General features: G+C 36.4%; 2 protein-coding genes across 8 annotated transcripts in view; both read left to right on the top strand.

The window, feature by feature from the left end:
- LOC126382265 (sodium/hydrogen exchanger 9B2-like) overlaps positions 1-6,069 on the top strand; it is a 41,879-nt gene extending 35,810 nt beyond the window's left edge. For all 6 annotated transcript variants that reach the window (XM_050032087.1, XM_050032081.1, XM_050032094.1 and 3 more), the window contains 3 exons: positions 1,847-2,011; positions 4,931-5,120; positions 5,953-6,069. In XM_050032087.1, the coding sequence (XP_049888044.1) occupies positions 1,847-2,011; positions 4,931-5,120; positions 5,953-6,056 (459 nt within the window). In that variant the 3' untranslated portion in view covers positions 6,057-6,069. The remainder of the gene's footprint in view (positions 1-1,846; positions 2,012-4,930; positions 5,121-5,952) is intronic.
- Positions 6,070-7,267: 1,198 nt separating this feature from the next.
- LOC126382303 (sodium/hydrogen exchanger 9B2-like) lies at positions 7,268-20,436 on the top strand. 2 transcript variants are annotated; one of them, XM_050032126.1, is made up of 11 exons: positions 7,268-7,558; positions 9,388-9,451; positions 9,701-9,831; positions 10,797-11,025; positions 11,399-11,568; positions 13,636-13,847; positions 15,474-15,645; positions 16,494-16,648; positions 17,841-17,999; positions 19,330-19,516; positions 19,754-20,436. In XM_050032126.1, exons 1-11 carry the CDS (start codon positions 7,549-7,551, stop codon positions 19,813-19,815), a joined length of 1,551 nt encoding a protein of 516 aa, XP_049888083.1. In that variant the 5' UTR covers positions 7,268-7,548; the 3' UTR covers positions 19,816-20,436. The 2 variants fall into 2 exon arrangements, with proteins under 2 accessions (XP_049888083.1, XP_049888085.1); XM_050032128.1 differs by lacking the exons at positions 7,268-7,558; positions 9,388-9,451 and adding an exon at positions 9,584-9,613.
- Positions 20,437-21,142: the final 706 nt, after the last annotated feature.

Below are 21,142 nucleotides of genomic sequence, written 5' to 3'. Positions count from 1 at the left end.
CGAATTCGCGCCCATGCATTAGGCTCGTTTTTTGTGCTCAAGTGAATATGCAACGTATGTACGAGATTGTCCACAAGCTTACCTACTGACTGCGGTTACGGCAGTTTTCGACATCCAAATTGTTCATAATGACTTTGTTTTCAATCAATGCAACGTGGTATTTTTTTAATCCACGTTTTATAATAACGTTAATACGAGGTTATTACCGTAGAAGTATGATCTATGACATAGATGATCCCCTCGGATTAGCGTTCCACTTCGGTTTGTAATTATATATACCGTTTTTTGTCAACGGTTTAAAATACTTTAAATTTAGTAAATAGGTACTATTACTTTCTAAGCTAGTACTAAACCCGCTACTATCTTTAGTCTACGTTTAATAATAAGAGGGATTGAGATTCATGTGGTTTTGGTTAACATACTAGTGCTCCACACAAATATGCCTAAACTGATATAGGTTAAATAAACAATTCCAAGACTGTGTTGCCAACAATTACTGAAAAAATAACAGGAACCGTATTCTGCCTTCTGGGTGCGAAGCTCTATTAACACGCATGAACACTGTTAAAATGCAATGTCCGATGCAAACGTCTCTCAACACTCACAACTCTCTCAATACACTATGTAAACATTCATCACCTGCATGTACGTTAGTTCAAGTCACTTTATGAACTCAATTTAAAGCTAAATTAATTTATCCCTGCTAAAATAACACATCAAAATAGCGAGCCAATAATGTACTACATAAACTAACTTTTAATGCAAGTCGTGTAATCATATTTGAGTATGACTATGGCCACGGGTTTAGCTACGCTTCAGGTTTTATCAATTTCAGCTGGAAAATGAACTAGACTTTAGTATGGATTCCTAGGGATTTGTCCTATATTTGAATAAATTCTGTTAACAAGGTTTTATAAGCATTAAAGAAGGAAGGACGGACGGGTCAATAGATTATACGTACAATTCCTCAAAAACATTAAGTATTCTTTGGTAGCACCTCAATCACAAAATCAGGTGCAGAATTCGATTCTCGGTCGAGTCAATTCAGAAAACGATCATTTTCTTTCGGGAGTGAGTATTTCACTTCCAACCCACAAAGGAGCCGTGTGGTGTTGTATGCTCTGTACCCCAACAGATTTATAAGGGGTAGTCTCTAGCCAGTAGTACGAGTTATATCTACCATATAACGAAAGTGATCCGTGTCCGACCTTACTTCGTCCGCTCCGTCTCTCTTAAATACTTCTAAATCCCTTTAAACTCAAGAAAAGTTTTTTTGAGTTATTCAAAGCATACCCTTAGGGAAAAATATACGTAGGTCAAGTTCGAGATTTGCAAAAAATACCCTCATGATCTCCCGTTTTTCACAGGGTCCGCTTACCTGACCTGAAAATTTGACAGGTCCGGTTTTTCACAGAAACGACTACCTGTCTCACCTTCCAACCCGCGAAAGGAAAATCAGCCCAATACAGGTTAGGTCACATCCCTTCGGGAATGTGGGTTTCCTCACGATGTTTTTTCCTTCACCGCTGAGCAAATGAAAATCATTTATGATCCAAACATAAATCCAAAATTCGACAATCATTGGTTTAAGCCTATGCTGGATTCAAACCTGCGACCTCAAAGTGTAGGCAAGCGTTCTACCTACCGCGCTACCACGGCTCAAAAAATACTACTACTACTAAAACACACTCACACATACTTACCTACATCACTTTTTTACGTGACTTATTGTAGATTTGCCGTAAATGGCATTAACTACTTGGGCGGAACTTACATCACTTAATCTAATATGAATGTTTCTATTACTCAGATTTTGTGTACTATAAAATCTTTTTTGTTTATACAGGTATCGCAAATCTCTGTAAAGGAATTGTGCCTCATAATAGCTTGCTTATTCGCGGCATTATTCCTTCGAGTGTTGGCGGCGTTCCTGGTATCTCTAGCCAACGAGTTATCTGTAAAGGAGAGTCTATTCATTGCTGTTACTTGGATACCGAAGGCTATAGTAGAGGTTAGTATGGATTCAGTTTGAACTTTGCAGACGGTTTTGAGATAAGATACCTCTTCGTGTATTTATTAAGTATGATATTCAACAACTCAAATAACACTATAATTGGTACTAATTGAAAAAGGTATTAAACTTAAAATAACAAGCCTGAAACAGCTTACAACGAATATACATCTGCCTTTGTACGTTTGCGTTACAATATCTAGTTTTGTTTTACTCGTATCTACAAACGAAAGGTGCACAAAGGTAATTCCACGTACCTTGTTCTAAAGAAAAATCATTTATTTTTATTTTATGCAGGCACATCTTTCTCTACGATTCGCATTCTCAGAACAATAACATATTATTTATATAACTGCCACAAAGTAAAAATTAGACTTTTGTTTCTCATTTAAGTATGTTTTTATCACATAGAGTATAGCTTATACAACATAAGCTCACGATCCCAATTGGGGCAGTCAGAGGTACATCCATCGTAAGATGAACTAAGTATCCATACCTCACCAAGCTTTCTGTTAATGTTCTAATATGTCTTACCTATCTTGATTTTCATACTATTTTATAGCAATGTAACTGAACAAACTCCATAACTCTTCAGTTTCATGAGGGTAAGCGCATGCACAGTGTTTAAGAAGTAATAAGAAGTAGGTACTCGCAAATGAACGGCGCGGCGCAAGAAAATGGCGTAATAAAACCATAAGAAAAGATCACACTTAATTAATAAGAATACACGCTCCATGCGATAAGATAACGTGTGATATTATACTAAACTCATGATTCGCATAATTCTTAACGGAAGACAGGTATTAAATAGCGTTATTATTAGAGAGGCTTACATATTTTATCGTAATTACTAAAGAGCATAGGAAAATTGTTGGGCAAATATTTTTATAGCGGGCGTTCGTAACACGCGATAGCGATTAATCATAGTCGTAGGTTGGCCGGTGCTCCGCGACCAGACGGCGCGGCCTTGTCACCGCACTAATGTAACGTTTAACTGATCCCCTCATTAAAGAATGAAAACCGACCGCCCGGCGACCGCCTCCAGTTTAATTCACTTTGAGTCCTCCCCGTGCCAGCTCCAACAATTTCGAGTCGAGCTGACTCGCTTCAAAGCTTTGACAAATGTATTACTCGTAAGATCTCGGAGCCCTTTGTTACGTAAAGATTAATTAACGTGCCGGTCATTAGACTTCTAAGTCGTTTTGCAAAATGTGCCTACATCTTTAATTCGTTGACACCTATAGCTGTATACCTACACCTGCGAAATTTATATAGATATAGATAATGTCGCGTCTTTAATTGTGCACTGCACTGCAAAAATAAGTGTCTACTCACTACCTACTACACTTTTAAAATTATAAATTTATAACAACTTTTTAAGTACACAAGATAAATTGACTCGCAATGTTACTAATGTATAGTTTAATAAGTACAAAGAAAGCTGATACAATTATTTTCTTGTTTGTTCTTTGTTTTTCTTGTTTATTGTTTTTCTTATTTTAAATCTGTAACTTCTGTAGTATAGAAAAACAAAAAAAAAGTGTAGTGCTTAGTTTTGGCCAGTGTATGTCGGACGCATGTAAAAAAGAAACACGTAGTAGTTCACCTGATCCCACGTACATTAAGTTAAATAACCTTGCGTTACGTTTGGTAAAATAGCTGTTTTTGTATTGGAATGTTCCATTTACCTACGGCTGTAACGTGATTGGCAATACGTACGTGGCAATATACATACTGTTTATCCAACTTCAATGATCCTACGACCTTTTGAACTTATATGGTATAGAACAAAAATGAAACTTTCCTGTATTGACTTTAGAGATATGAACATCATTATCATGCACCCAATTATACCGTCACTATCAAGTAGGTACGGTCACGAGTACTGTTATACACTTTGAAACCATGTCACATTAACTTTTTTGACAAATTAAACCGTAAGTCTCATTAAATGTCAAATATGATAATGCGACAGGGTTCTAAAGTGGGTACATGATATTGTTCATGACTGTACAAAGTTTTAGTACCTAATGATTTAGAATTGAACGAGTCTCGTCGATATCATGTTATACGAAATCGATTTTTATGATGTATATAGGTACAATAAACAAAGTACATGATAAAGAAGAAACTTTCCTTTGAGTTTATGATATTTAAAAAATGATACGACAATACACCGTAGTAAAAATAATATAAAATAAATTATACAGGGTGTTAGTGACATCGTAACGATAACTTTGAGGGGTGGTACAGGCCATGATTCTGAGTTGATATCAAGTAGAAATTTCCGTCGCAAAAGTATGGATTGGAAAATAATTAAAAAGAAAAGAAAAATTTTCATGAATTTTTTGACACGAAATTCCACTTGATATCAACTCAGAATCATGGTCTGAACCATCCCCCTCAGTATTCGTTACGGTGTCACTAACACCCATACCTACTTGTATGGCTACCGTATGTACTTGTACGGGGTGCAAGTGTCATCGTAACTAATACTGAGAGGGATGATTCATCTGATTATTCTGAGTTAATATCAAGTAGAATTTTCCATCGCAAAAGTATAGAATTGAAAATAATTTAAAAAAACTAAAAAAAAAACATGAATTTTGCGACGGAAAATTCCACTTGATTTTAACTCAGAATCATGGTCTGAACCAACCCCCTCAGTATTCGTTACGATGTCACTAACACCCTGTATATACTTACTCATTAAAAACAACAACATACGTCACGATATCTTATATTCGATTCAAAAATATTTTAACCAAGCGAGCTAAAAACATCGTATTCAGACAGGTAAAAGGAAGCTAACTATTCAGTTTCCTTGCTTTTTCGTTCGGAATTGAGTACAATACGGTCTCGAGTTTATTATGATAAAGGTATTCATAAAAACGTATTTCAATCAGAATGTAATTTCAGGCTGTGTTGGTGCGGGTGGCCGCGGATTCCCTGTGGACGGACGGCGCCACCAGCCAGGACGAGCGGATCGCTGCCCAGCACTCCAATATCATCGTTATCGCCATACTCATAACGTCCACATTGGGGTCCGCCCTGACCACCATCTTAGGCCCGATTCTCCTCTCACAGGACTCGCGAGTCGCCCCCGAAGGTATCTATCCCGAGCGGTATATAGTTTTTTATCCGAAAGGCTGCCGCTGAATTAATTCTGAATAAAAAATGTCTTAGCGGCAACATGCTGCGTGGCCGGAAACTTAGGCTGTTAAACGCAGTATATGCTTTTTGAAGAAAACTAGACTAATTTAAAAAGACGTAAAAGTTTTCTTTTGCAAACGGCCAAGGGTGACAATGTACTGTTGTCTTTTAAATGATTTTAGTCATTAAAATGTAGACGTCTGTTTCTTCTTCTTCTATCGTGTGAGTTGTGAGGTGGAGTACCAACCTCATCAACCGTGGTGTCAGGGTTGCTATTGAGCTACCAAAGGTCCCTGACATGGATCAAACGACTACTTACATCACTAAGTAGTAACCGGGACCAACGGCTAAACGCGTACTGTGTGCGTGTGGACGTCTGTTTGAGATAATCATATTGTTTATTTTAAGACGGCCTCTGTGGTCCAGTGGTTGAGCGTTGGGCTCACGATACGGAGGTCCCGGGTTCGAATCCCCGTGGGGAAATATCACAAAAATCACTTTGTAATCCCTTGTTTGGTTAGGACATTACAGGCTGATCACCTGATTGTCCGATAAGTAAGATGATTCGTGCTTCGGAAGGCATGTTAAGCCGTTGGTCCCGGTTACTATTTACTGATGTAAGTATCTAAATATGTAGTCATTACATGAGTCATGACACGGGCCTTTGGCGGCTCAATAATAACCCTGACACCAGGCTTGATGAGGTATTCACTTTACAACCCACATAAGAAGATTGTTTATTTTTATTATGAATACTTTTATATAATACAAACTTACTTCTGTTCTAGAATTTTACCGGACACAGACGCTGTCGCCGCCGCCCCTGTCAACAGATGCCAGCAGAAAGAATAATAATACCTCGAACTCTTTACAATATATAGATATTCAATAAATTTTATAGATTATACAGATTTTTCCTTTTACCTATACCTTAGCTTAGAGGTAGGTTAATTTTGAAATAATAATAATTATTATAACCTTTTTCGAGGGATCAATCAATTTACAGACGAAGAAAAGAAAATGTAAGTCTGTTAAGTATTGAGTTGTATTGTAACACACAAGTTCACACAACACGCGAAAACATAGAATGACTTTATACCGACTCTAATTTTCTACCCTCGCCTATATAATAAGAAAATTGGGCGTGAGATAATACAAACGTATATGTATATACATATGACATAAAAATATGTTTTTAATATTGGAGATAAATAATAAAGGTCAGAAATTCGGTGGAAAATTTACCTAAACTTGATGGTAGTGCATAATTTATAGAGTTAATATTACTTTACTACCACCAACCAGCACTGGAGCAGTGTGGTTGAGGGGAGGCCTGTGTACAGCAGTGGGACGAATATAGTCTATTTATGTTATGTATGATATTAGGTACATTAGCCGCCTTACCCGCCTTTTTGAAATTGTATTGTTTGTTCCTTCTTTTCTAATATACTTTCGTAAAGCACTGTCATATATTTAAATGAATATACTACTTATTTCGAAATTATGTCGCAGCCGTAACATATTTTATTTAAATTTTAATGGTAATAACAACTTTAATTATTATGTATCACGATCAAGTTTAGGAAAATATGTCACCGAATTCTGACCGATAATAATTAAGCCCTTATTGTACTTCTTTTTCATTTGCAATGAAAAAATAATAGTAGTTCTTCAACTCCATTTTACTAGCAATGTTACAATGTTACAAAAAGAAACAGAAAGACAAAAATGTTTTTGGGCACTATGATGAATGTGTCTACAGAATAAGAGTTTCCAAACTAGGCCGAGTCTGCATAATTCCTAAATTTAATATTTCACGTAGGTATTTGTTGAAAACATAAAATCAACGGTTTTGCTAACCGAAAACTACACGTACCTACTACTAATTAACCATGCAAATATAATATGTATTTTATAAACTTGCTTATCTTATCTTGGGACTTATTTCGGGAATAGCTGCGGGTTGTCTTATTGATGACATGCGGCTCCGCCCTCCCCTTTAAGGATTACGGCCGAGACTAAGTATGTAAAAGCTGTGGCAATTAACCAATCATCTTTTAGTCAAATGATTTGAGAGGGTAATAAATCTCCTTATCTCTCTAGTTTAATCTTCCGGTGATTGAGTGCACAATCTGTAAAATAAAATAAGGAGTCGCTGTAGCAAATGACAATTATTTATTGATTCGCCGTATGACACGCTCACCGACAACCGTCACTGTCGGTAGCGCACGCGCCGGTTACTTGATTCTCTCATAATAATTTCTAATATAAGTGTAAATCTTAATTTAAAAACATATTTTTATAACAAATAAATATATAAAAGACTGAAATATTTTGAATTAAGTGAACCTGTTAAAAACGACTGATAAATTAAACCTGTAAAAATGCAGCAAAGTAAGTACTCACTTTCTATCTTTTCTTCTCCATTATTTATTTAATTTTTAAATAGTATGTAATAAAACGTTTATCTGATAAATTGATAATACTTAAAAAAAATACACAGAAGTTTCCACTAACGCAAAATTCATCGAATAGTGACGTAACAAAACAGGATAATGGCTTGATTTGCTGCAGAACTATTGTTGTTTTATTTCGAAGAATTAATTTCAAAAACGCATTGAATAATATTATCTGATTTCACCCTGAGTTTGCGATCTCATTGACCGTGGAGCGGGGACATTTTTTGCAATAAACATCGACGTACGACGATTTAGAGTTCGATAATCAATATTATAAAACGAATCTTTCTTTTATCGATATCCGGTCATCGGCCCGTAAACCAAAGCCATAAACTCCGTCAACTTTCACTGTACCTACGGTGATGAAATTTCACGTTGGATGATAATAAATGAGGAGCAAAAGATTTAATGTGACATTTTATGCGCGTGAAACAATACCGCAAAGACACACTACAATCAATAGCAATCGATTGTATATTATATTTGTACATACGGCAAATCCGGAACTCTATGGAATACACGTCCGAAACACATTTGGACATTTCTTTCTCAATTGGAATGCATAGTCACAAAATGGGTATTTCATACACTTCACGTCTGTTAGTTCGCTTTCGAAATACTGTTATAATTAACAATTACGTACAAGGTTTACATTTGCATTAACCCGGAGATACAGCGGCTACGGGAGTAAACAACAGGAGACTTACACGTAATCTCTCTAAACTCTGAGTAAACCTTTTCTTCGCGGCTTACTACTTACTATTGTTATGCCACAATACATTAGTACAATACGACATAATGCGGAATACATATTAAAAATATCCTAGCAAAAAGCAAAACTGTGTGTACATATACATTAGTGACATCGTAACGAATACTGAGGGGGATGATATCAGACCATGATTCTGTGTTAATATCAAGTGGATTTTCCTGTCGCAATTTTAATGATTTTTTTTAAATTATTTTCCGTTCCATACTTTTGCGACGGAAAATTCGACTTGATATCAATTCATGAATTTACTATTTAATTAATTAGGAATTTTAGAATCTTGACCTGAATCATCCCTCAAAGCTTTCTTTACCGAGTACAGGGTGTTAACCCTGTCTATTATTTAAAATGTATTAATTATGCAAAAAATACTCATTCATTTCGTCAAAAATAATTTCATCTCTGACGTCACTGTACAACCAAGACCTTATTTGTTTAAGGTTAATAGAAGTTGGGTACAGATGTACGGTCACGAGTACTAATATGTATATACTTTGAAACCATGTTAAATTAACTTCTTTTCACAAATTAAACTGTAAGTCTCATTAAATGTCAAATAAGATAATGCGACAGGGTTCTAAAGTGGGTACATGATATTGCTCATGACTGTACAACATACATAGCGGTCAAACACATAACCTTCCCTTTTGCTTCGCCGCAACCATGTAAAAATTTCATAAAATACAGTGTTACTTTTTTAACTCATGTATATAATTTATTATATCATGTATCTCCTGTTTCATGTGTTTTTATAATGTCTTAACCAGTCAATCACTAGCTATACAAACAGTTTATAAAGTCAATCATTCATCCATTAAAGCATGCTTCGATCTCTTATTAGCAATTACGTGATCGACAATAGATTCTTTCATGTTGTGCCTAATATTGAAATATTTCGAAAGCAGTAAAAAAGTGACCATTCTAGAATAAATTCATATTTATAGAATATGAATTCATTCAGTAATTATAGTTATTAATGATGATAATGTTTATAGATAAGGAAAATGCTGATGTGTACATGGGACCTCGCACGGGTATCCTAAAAGGAACTAAAAACGTGTAAGTAAGTACATCTCTATCCAAATACAGTTCTTGATATCGCCAAAGAAGTTGTAATTAAACGTTTGCTAGTTGTAAATTGAACAAATATGAAGGACGCGATACGTTATTAGTCAGAACAACGTGGGACAGACTCCGAGCCGATATAATGCGCCGCTCCCTGTAAGAGTTTACCAAACATATATTTTATATTTCCACTGAAAAATAATGTTACGCTCCCAAAATAAATTAGGCACATTATTATTTCAGAACGGTCGAGTTCCCGGCAAGCAACAATTTAGAAAAAAATATTGACGACGACGACGTGATAAAGAAGTTGTCATGGTATAATTCTCCGGCGACCACGAGTATCTTTCACTACTTCACATTATTTATATTAGGTAAGAATTATTTTCCTTTAAGTATTTATTATTATTTATTTATTTATTTTATTAAAAATAAGTACAGTACTTAAGACATTTAGATTCGTAAGTTATTTTTAACTGATTGTGGGATGTTGAGGAAGATGTTCTATTTATTTACATGAAAGGACACAGATAAGAAAATTTTCAGTCCATTCTACCTGGCACTCATTAACGGGAAATGTATTTAAATGTATTTTTGGCTATGTATATATTATATATATATAAAGAATAGGTTCGTATATATACGAGTGTTCAAATTGAACATTGACAATCTTAAATATTGTAACTATTCGACAAATGAGACGCCCCCGGTTGTAGTAGTAAACATAGGAAATCGAAAAAAATAAGTATACAGGGTGTTAGTGGCATCGTAACGAAAACTTTGAGGGGTGGTTCAGGCCATGATTCTGAGTTGATATCAAGTAGAAATTTCCGTCGCAAAAGTATGGATTGGAAAATAATTAAAAAGAAAAGAAAAAATTTCATGAATTTTTTGACACGAAATTCCACTCGATATCAACTCAGAATCATGGTCTGAACCATCCCCCTCAGTATTCGTTACGGTGTCACTAACACCCATACCTACTTATATGGCTACCGTATGTACTTGTACGGGGTGTAAGTGTCATCGTAACGAATACTGAGAGGGATGATTCATCTGATTATTCTGAGTTAATATCAAGTGAAATTTTCCATCGCAAAAGTATAGAATTTAAAATAATTTAAAAAAACTAAAAAAAAATCATGAATTTTGCGACGGAAAATTCCACTTGATTTTAACTCAGAATCATGGTCTGAATCAACCCCCTCAGTATTCGTTACGATGTCACTAACACCCAGTATATAAGAGCAATTTTCCTGACTCCTTATATTTTTTTTTTGTCAAACAAAGAGATGTCCAAATTCATGAAGTTTGAACGTGCTTGGAATTTTTCCTCAAGGGATATTGACGTGGGGTCTGCTATGGCTGACGTGGGGAGACAACTGGCGATGGGACGGCTCGTGGTTCAGGATAGCCGCGGTGGGCGCCGTCGCGTGGGCGAGTGGACGAGTCCTGCACGCCACCACCACTCTCCCGCCACTTCTAGGAGCCCTGCTAACAGGAATATTCGCTCGCAACCTGGGAATTCTCGACATGCGAGATTTTACTGTGATCGATGTTTCTCTAAGGTATGTTTCTGCACCTACCGGCTACATTGCTTATGAGAATTTGAGCGTATTCCTAAATACATATAAAAGTCATATTCGCAAACCATTAGTTAAGCAAAAGTAATTATTATTGCAGATATACAAATACGTATTATAAATTTTACTAAATAAATTTTGTGTGTAATACTGAGTATTAGAGAGCGATTATTTGCACATAATTATAAATTATCTCCTACAGTAGGAAATAAAAGAAAATAACTGTAAGTAGTTACATCTTCTCTCACTTCATTCTCAACAAGACGAAGGTGTCATAAGCGGCATAGCGCTTTCGTCAATTTAGAAAGTCGATTACATACGAAACAACATAATGTATGAACCTAATTTCGTCCTTTAGGAGAATCTACCCAGTGTTGATCCTGGGTAAGGGCTCGCTGGGGTGGGACGTGAACTACATGAGAAGACATTGGCGACGAGTGGCGGGCCTGGGAGCGATGCCGTGGACGGCGGAGGTCCTCACAGTTACCGTCCTCACTCGCTTCCTACTGGGCTTCCCTTGGATATGGGGTAACTACTTTGATACATAATCATTACGTTTTATTTTTTTAATAATAAAAATAACACCGAATATAAGTACAGGATAAAAACAGGTATCTATTTGTAAAGTGGGAGAGGTGTATACTGCAGTTTCTGATGCTGCTCTACTGCAATTTGACGATGAACACTCTATACAAAGATAAATCAAAATTGACCCGAACTTATCTGGTAAACACTGATCAATGCGGTAATGATCAAATATTTCTATAGATGACAAACAAAACAAGAGATATTGCATGAAGTATGATCAGCGACCCGCTCGCCAACTATACTAATTATGCCAGAATCATTTTATTGCCATTCATTAGAAGCTAGATATATCCAGCAGTTGACTGCTGAAACTGACATGATTATAATGAATGATTTTGAAGAAATCTCTGCTAAAAATAGCCTAATACAACATCATTCACTTAAGCTCAATTTAAATATTGGAATATGAACTCATAAACGATATGTGGTGGTTGCGGAGGCAAATGAATTGTGCATTCAACGCTACTTACCAGAATATACGTTACAAAGCTTCGCAATGAAATCTCCACTGAAGATTGCAATTCGATTTTGTGGGATACATACACCTCTCGTGTAATAAAAGAAAATTTGTCACGAACGCAAAACACAATGGGGAGCGATGTGTGCACGGTACAAAGCCAATTCAATAAATTCTGTTGGAACTCGTATTGCAAAAGATTTGAATGCATTTTCGCCGCATGACGGGAGACTGGAGGGTCGTATTCAGCCACGCCGGATCACGGCCTGTTCCTATTTTCTCCTATTCCAATATTTACAAATGTGACATAAAAAAAACATTGTGTGTCTCCTAAATCATGTTATGCTTAAATGAGAAGGAAAGGAAGTTTTCTCGAATTTCTCGCGCTGCGAAGTTTGAGTGGGGAAAAGGAAAAATACTTCTAATTTTCTCTCCAAATAATTTCGATAGACTAGCGGAAAAGTTTTACTTGAAAAAAATTGTGAGCCGTGTAGCTTCTGGCATTTTCAGTCTTCTGTAAATATATTATGTAACGATATTTTGGGTAAAACCAGAAGTGGGTAAACCCGGAGTGGGCCCGGGAGCGCCCGCCCGCACTCTCCCACCTGTAATTACACGCCCCGTTTATAGACAAAACATCAAAGCCGAAACTTTTCAATTGCGTGTTTTGCTTCCACATTTTATTCTTCGCTTTTGATTTGGCTGTGAAATACCTTTTAATTAAAATATACGGAATTGATGTTAATGACAGTTTTCATTCTGGCCGCGTATTTTGATTTGTTTCGTTCAGTTTGAATTCACAATTTTATTATCTTATTCGGTTTGGTTTGCCGCGCCTCAAACTTTATAGGTAGGTTTTGAAACTTTTCGAATATTGGTATTTTTACCTCCTGTGACTACCCGAATTAAGAATATAATTTCAATAACTTCATTGCCATTGCACAAAATTCTTATACATTTTAAATTATAATTGCCTTTAAATGATATTGAATGAGTTATAATTCTTAAATAAATTATTCTATATTGAAATCCTTTTACACTATAAGTTTTTATTTTTATGTGACCTAAATATACTTTATCATAAATCAATTTTCAATAAAAATAATATGTACTTACTTTTTAGTCTAACTTCATTTTTGTGGCTTTATTTAGCTCTCATACTTATCACGTTACTTACAACAAATTTCAATAATCATAATTTGACTTGAAATACTAGGTACTTCCTGAAAAAGTGATGTTAGACATCTAATAATGTTTTTTAAAGATCTTTCAAATGTTACGAGTATCTAGATAGATAAATGGTATACTTAGATAAAAATATATAAAATTACGGCGTATTATAATAATAATATTTCACGGACCCAGTTTAATACACAAATGGAATTGAAAAGATTATCGCAAAACCTCACGAATGTGTTAAAATAAAAACGCCATTGGGATTTTTTTATATCAATCTTATGTTTGTAGTTTTGTAGGCTACGTATAACAATGCCAATCAAAATTTAGAAGTTTTAAAATATCTAAACACATTCCATATTTCTTTTACACAGGTTTGCTACTAGGTTCAATATACGCGTCGGCATCTTGTCCGGTGATCATGCCGTCGGTGGTGCGAGCCAGCGCAGGCGCAAGTGCGCACCGCAATTGGCCGCAACTAGTGTGCACGGCGGGCGGCGCCGACACCGCGCTCAGCGTCGGCGTCTTTGGACTAGTGTCCAGCTTTATGTTCAGCGATACTGACGACGATATGAGATATGTCAGAGTAAGTGAATATTTTATACAAAAGGAAGTAAACAGCGTCCCTTTGCTAAGCGCCCCTCATCGATCGGACTGGATGCCTACTCCTTGAAAGTTTGTACACAGAATCAATTATTTACCTGCTTCAATAATAGGTATGCTTGTAATTACTAGCTGATTTGCAATCACCGTCTTTTGTAGCATGTAAGACTGCATAAAACTGCAACGGCATAAGCAATTTTTCTAAAATAGATCTAAATTGAAATGTGAAAACAGATTAGAAATTCGTTGCAAAATGTAATAGTTACAGCCATCCAAAATCAGGAAGACAAATAGAAAATCTTGACATCAGATGTTACTAGTGCTATACAAGCTACATTTATACAAAAGAAAAGACGTTTTGCTAGAACGGGTCGGAGGCCATAGCATTCCGCCACCATTGACTTTAACCATTGTTAGATAAAATATATATTGAAAAACAGTTTTTAGATTAATCTTCAACATGTTCACGTGAGTAGATTGATGCAGTAATAAAAAAAACAGTATAAAACAAATGAATTGAATTCTAACCTATCGAAATAACATCCAGCCAATGCTGCTTCTCATTATGTTTTACTAGGTATAAATCTGCAGTTGCATAGCAGTTTCTTGGTATTTACCTATGTGTTAGTAAACATCCAATTTGTTCGCCCGCCCCGCAGCAGACGGCAAATGTCTGTGTCAGTTTAACGAGGTTCTTCCTATTCCAACTAGAACTAGCGCGATTGGCAGGCACCAGCACTGACGTTGAATCCAACGCGTTCCAAATTTACACAGCAAAATCAAAAACAGTATTCGCTCACCTTGAGTTCCGTTAATGACGAAACATACCTCATTAGGAATACTAATTGTGTTAACTTTGTGGAACCACAATTTTCCACAGAAATATATGTATCCACACAAAGTTTGTCGCCTCAAGGAATTAGTTTTGAAAGGGAAAAGTCTACAGCTCTGCTACTCTGCAGTACTAACTTAGCAAGTTTTCTCATCTCCAGAAAATTTGGGCCTAAAGCTAGAAAGGTCGGATGTTTGTACTTACATGCGAGTTTGGAGACCTTTTAACTAAGGGAACTATACTAATTTGGGCTCTGTTATATCCCTATAGAATAAGCTTTTATACAGTCTGTTCCATTATGTTTCTTTCTTATTTTTGAAGGAATTTCCAACCTGGCAGGAATAATAAGTACGTACCTATCTGACATCCCTGATTACAGACACAGACAGCAATAAAATATAGATGCGAAACAGGCATTAATGCCTACTTGTATCAATTCTACCATACATTTCTAACTCCGTCGACCGTTACGGGAATATGGGTCTTTTTCACAGGTTTTTAATGTGACTTATTTAATGGGCATAGAATAAGGAGTACTACGTATAGAACGGCAACTCTAAGCTCCCCACCAGCGGCTAAGCTAGCTTTACCTCACCCCCTCGGTCTTACTTTAGTCCTCAATCGTATGGCGTCAGACGTCACACACACAGATGCGCGTGTACGTAAAGTCAATGCGTAGTGTCTGTGTAAAACGAGGTGTTTTGTATGAAGTGTCCGGGGTATTCCTCGAGTGGCATTCACCATGAGAAACACTGAATAAGTGTATTTATTCTTCAGGCTGCGTTGACAATGTTCCTGGGCGTTATGCTGGGCGTCGCGTGGGGCTACCTTGCCGGCCTGCTGCCGCACTCCAAGGACCGCTACCTCACCGAGATCCGGATACTCTTCGTGCTGCTCAGCGGACTGTTTGGGCACGTCTTCACAATGCACTACGGATGGGGTGGCACCGGTTGGTTCTTTATCCTCACTCAGTTATGGCAGATTTACGGAGTCGCCAGTAGATTAAAGGATTGTTGGTCTCGACTAGGGCATATTACTGACAACCCACATTATATCTGACAACCAACGCAATAGAACTAAGTTCTGGCGTCCATGTTCATCATTATCATCTCCCTAGCGTTATACCGTTTTCACTGGATTCGCTTAACTAATCTGAAAATTTGACAGATCCAGTTTTCTACAGAATGGCCTGGCGTCAATGTTCATATTACATTAAAATTATTTAAATGTGAGGGTAACTCTGTGTCTCTGTAGTGTTTTCACTACTAAACCGATTTGTATGAATTCATACATAGACATTAAAACCCAGACGTAGAGTAAGTGGCGGGCAAAAATATAGTTCTTATTTCAATATTTCAAATTTTAATCTCTGATGTTATATCTCTTTGCGGCCAAATCGATATTTTGGATGATAACTTACACATGGAGAGATCGAAACCCAGAGTAAGCCACTTTTCTGTAGCTAACTTAGCGTGCTTATCGCAATAAATCAAAGCCCATTGTTTAGAGTAGAGACCAAAGTAATTATGCTAATAATTACTCGGTTTTTCTCACTGAGTACCTACTAACAAATACATGCACAAAAAATAATGTTTTAATTATATGCGACAACCTCCAGTTTAAAGCTTTCATTTAGTACGTGTGCAATATGTTGCACGGTATATACAGACTTCCTTGTGCTGTTCTAATTGAGTTTCTTAAATATTCTGGAAGAAAATCCTTGAGTATTCTTTGAATACTTACACAATAAGTTTACGTATTGTCTTTTATAATATGTGTTAACATTGTCATCGGCAGGTGCTGTAGCGGTGTTGTCTTGCAACGCGACGGCGGCGACGTTCTGGGCTCGCACCGGGTGGCGACTCAACAACAACCCTGCGTCCACGGCGTACCGAGTCCTCTGGGCCGCGGCTGAACCGCTCGTCTTCGCCTACTCGGGCACATTTTTTGTGGTCAGTCATCCCAGGGCACAGTATTGAATGAGATATATATATATATATATTTTTTGACGTGACTTAGTGTAGATTTACCGCACATGACATTAACTACTTGGCCGGATAAATGGGGAGCGCTGAAGGCTCTCACCCGGTACAACGTTTAAGACGACAGGCCTGAGGATGCCCAGTTGGGCGCGAACCTCGGCTCAGGGCGTCGTCTGAGGGGAAAAATATTTGAAAGAATTAATCGACTCTAGTGGGTCGATAGCGATAAGCACTGAATGAGGGAAATCGTCGACCACGCCGGCGGGGTCGGTATCGGGGACCTGAAGTGTTTGGTGTGGCGAGCTGATTGGCTGCCTCTATGGCTAGAGTAATGAGATATGTGAACCCACATCTACCTGCAAAGCGTCTCAATTCGCGCAAGTTATAAGTACTTTAGCGAGTGATGGAATCACAACGTTTCCAAATTTGCTACGCCTCTGATGTGTTCCTAGAAACGAAGGTTTGGTCGGAGAACGGTATAATTAATATACTGTCACGATACAGCTAGTACTTTATTATTATATGTACATACGTAAGTGTAACATAGTTTATATTGCTTTCACGTTTTTTTACTTCAAGATATTCATTATTATTATTTGAAACAAAAGGGCTCGAGCTGCTACAGCCCCAATGACCACTGCGATCTATTTGATCCACTAAGATCTATTGTGACCAAATCCCTGCACATAACAATCCTCCGGTAGACTGAATCCGTTCGGTTAGATCTAGCGTCTTTTGGCTCCATAACCTCCTGGGGATCCATTATGTGGCCCGCCAGTGTTCGGCTTCTTACGAAAGCCTCACAGCAGCACAGTAGGTGTAATAGCGTCTCATCCTCCTTTAAACAGAATCTGCATAAAAGGGACTCGATCAGCTCTTCGAGACTGCATCTTAATATCCTTACCCACCCCCTAGTAAGAGTAGTGATGATGAGAATTTCTACTTCGAGGTATTAGAAGTCTGGGTAACGTCACGTGATTATATTATATCGATCCCATACATTCTTCTATTCAATAGCGTTAACGAAAGCCTTTAGTAAAGCCCTCAGTGGTATCAATGATTTGTTGTTGATTAAGTCTTATGAACATTTGTAATTACGGTACCTGCAAGCTATTCAAACGCCGATATCATCTAGCCTTAACATGTGACCCGTTGTCTACAGATGAGTCCAGCAACAGGGCGGACCCTGCTGTACGGGCTGGCGATCCTGGCGGCCTGTCTGACAGTCAGGCTGACAGTCGCCGCGCTCGTCTGTTGGGATATGAGCCTCAAGGAGAAGATCTTCGTGTGCTGTGCGTGGACACCCAAGTCCTTTGTAGAGGTAGGTGCATGGTTTTATTTGGTGATGGCAAAGACATAACTCACGCCTGTAATCCCTAATGAAGAGGGCAGATTCGAACCACTAGTATTATGAAAACAAACAATTTTGCTGCAAAGACATAATATGGCTATATAGTCGTAAGACCGAATATCCTTTTAAAATCCAAACCCCATTATTTAACGGTTGTTGTGGGAAAGAGAACGTACATATAATAATGTATATTTCCAAAATACACCTTTCATGTTTCATAATTTACCGCTGAAAATTTTAATTACAGTCTTGTGGTTTTGAGAATTTCTCTTCACACCTTTTTATGACTCTTTGAAATGAAGAGGTTTATTTGAAACGTTTGAAGTTTCAACAAAAATAATTTCATATTGTAGAATATGTGTGCGCCGTATATACCTAAACCCACATCTATATTCTCTATTGAAATAGGCAAAACGATAAGTAACGTGACAAGATACCAAATAAATCAAATCAAATATACTTTATTGCACACAACATACAAAACAAAGTTATACAAATGGATGATAGATACAGTACAATCTGGCCATAAACTTTATCTTTAATAAATAATAGGTACGAAACAATACCTAACCAAATGTTAATGCTCCACACTACACAGTTATAGTACATATAAGTAATTACAAAAAGTACCTACATCGAAAATTCTCACGCCATCACTCAAAACTACAAGTATTGATTATAGACAAAAGAATAACAATAGCACTCGACGTCATGCACTATAGGTTTTATCTAACAATGTGCTCTATTACAACATTCATACATTTTTCGAACAATTCAATGGTTCTGCGTATTAATTACATTGCATGAACAGAACACCTAATGAGTTCCCATTTACAATTTTAAAGAAAAATTATAAACAACGTCACATCAAAAATATTTAAAATAAGAATAGATACGCGACTTCCGAAAAAATATTAAACAGAACTCATCAAAGAGTCTTCATTACTACTTATGAACAAAACAGGCCATATCTACCGAGAAAAGTGGGTAGTTTCCCTAAGTCAAATATAAATTATGAAATTCTGATTACCTACTAAATAAAAAGACCGATCTAAAGGTGACAACAAACGTTTTTTTTAACTTATTTATGAATTTTATTAAAGAAAATTGTAATAATAATTGCGACATTTCGTCACGTTTTTCCATGACGTCACAGGTTGCTTTAAATACAAATTCCATAGTACCTAATTACATGTTTTGGCGTTTATTAAAAAGTATAAATCATTCGAGCAACGTAATCCTCTTGCGGATAGAAGGCGGTATGATAAAATTATTTTAAAGAATAATATTTCGTTTCCAGGCAGTCCTTGGCCCGGTGGCTATCAACACATTCCTGCTATCTTCAAGTTACTCCAAACAAGAGATGGGCTATGCAGATGACCTGTTGCGGCTAATCATTCAGGCCATTCTAATCACCACGCCTATTGGCTTCCTGCTTACGCACTACCTCGGCCCGTGGCTACTGAAAGAGAAAAAAAATAATATTGGTAAGTAGATGCTACATTCCTTCGGGTATGACAAATATGTGCTCAGGATTCGGATGCATTTAAGCTGGTTATATTATGATGCGTGTGATGGCAATTATTCTACCATTATTTTACATTTAAAATTAATACATTATCTACAAAGATGATAAATCACTTCGTTTTCATAAAAAGCGTTGCGTTTTTATAGATATGCCTTTAGTTAGGTCTTTTTTCTTAAAATGTTCTAATATTTTTCAGATTTCGAGACGCACCGAAGAAAATCTTCTACAAAATCTCAAATTGAAGATGTAAGATTGTAAATAATAAATATATTTTAAATGTGCAATTTAACTTCTGCAAGGATCAAATGAAAGTCGAGGAGAGCGCGGAGCCCGGCTATTAGGACCGAAGCTTTAATTAATGTAAACTTTTTTATCTTTAGTCAGATAGAAAAATAATATTTAAAACCCGTGATATAATTATATAATATATATATAGCAAGAATGAGAGAGTCAAGAGAAGTACAAAAGTCACGTCTGTGGGTAGATGTAATTTGATGTATGATTTGAAGTTCAGTCAGTATGTCAGTCACTTTGAAAGGTATTAAATTTAAAAACCAAAGGTAAAAAATTGTATTTGTTAAAGATGGAAGATATAATATTAAAAGAACCCTTGAGAGTAGCAAAATGCAATATCTTCAAAGCAACAATTTCAAAGATACTTAAGTAGGCCTCAATAATATACCTTTCAATTAATGTTCTCGAGTATTTTATGCTAGAAAAAAATGTACTAAGTATTGATGAATTCTTTTTCGTAAAGGTCTTTTGTGTAAGTAGATACCTATTGAATATGAAATTCGTATCTGTGACGTGTAAGGACTAAGTCCAATACTATTTTGTATCTAGTTTATATGGTAATAAAGATGAATATACTCAAAAGAATCGTTACGATTATTTTATTCCAACTGATGCACTTAAATATGCGTATTTATATAAGGATTATTATACCATCAAACCAACAAATGAAAAAAAATATGATAACATAACAAATATAATAATCTTAAAATCGAATAAATACCCTTACGTTGATTTTTCTTCACATTTATTGAACATAAAATGATGTAAAGATTCAATAAGAGAAGTATGTCAGGCTCGAAGCAAATGGAGTTCCATAGTCTCTGCTTACCCCGGTGGGATGTAGACGTGATATGTTTATAACGCCATCTACCACAGACCATGAGAACTAAAACAAACGACAAGAAATGTCGCGGTAGAAAACTCCAGCGTTACCTACTTAAGAACTTACCGCCCTCTGTTGGAATTTCGACGAACTATATACCAACGGCGACAACGCAACGTGAAGACGTACGTCTTTCAGGTTTCAGGTCGGCTTTCAACCTACAAGTACTTGTATTCATCGACTGATGGCGTAACAGAGTAATATCTAATATTGTTGTTAATAAACTGTACCTTTTAGAAATAAAGATGAGTGTATAATTAAATATATTAAGAATTCTACTGGATGACGCAGACAGTGATTCATTTTTAAATAATGGTCTATGAAAGATAAGAACTACTTACTGAGCGAAGATCCGTTCAGTTAGGTACCTACTTGTTTTACTTCATTATGTATAAATGAGATGAGTTG

Source organism: Pectinophora gossypiella, chromosome 1 (genome assembly GCF_024362695.1).
Source record: "Pectinophora gossypiella chromosome 1, ilPecGoss1.1, whole genome shotgun sequence".
In the NCBI taxonomy this organism is placed as follows: Eukaryota; Metazoa; Arthropoda; class Insecta; order Lepidoptera; family Gelechiidae; genus Pectinophora; species Pectinophora gossypiella.
This window is presented reverse-complemented; position numbering and strand designations above follow the sequence as displayed.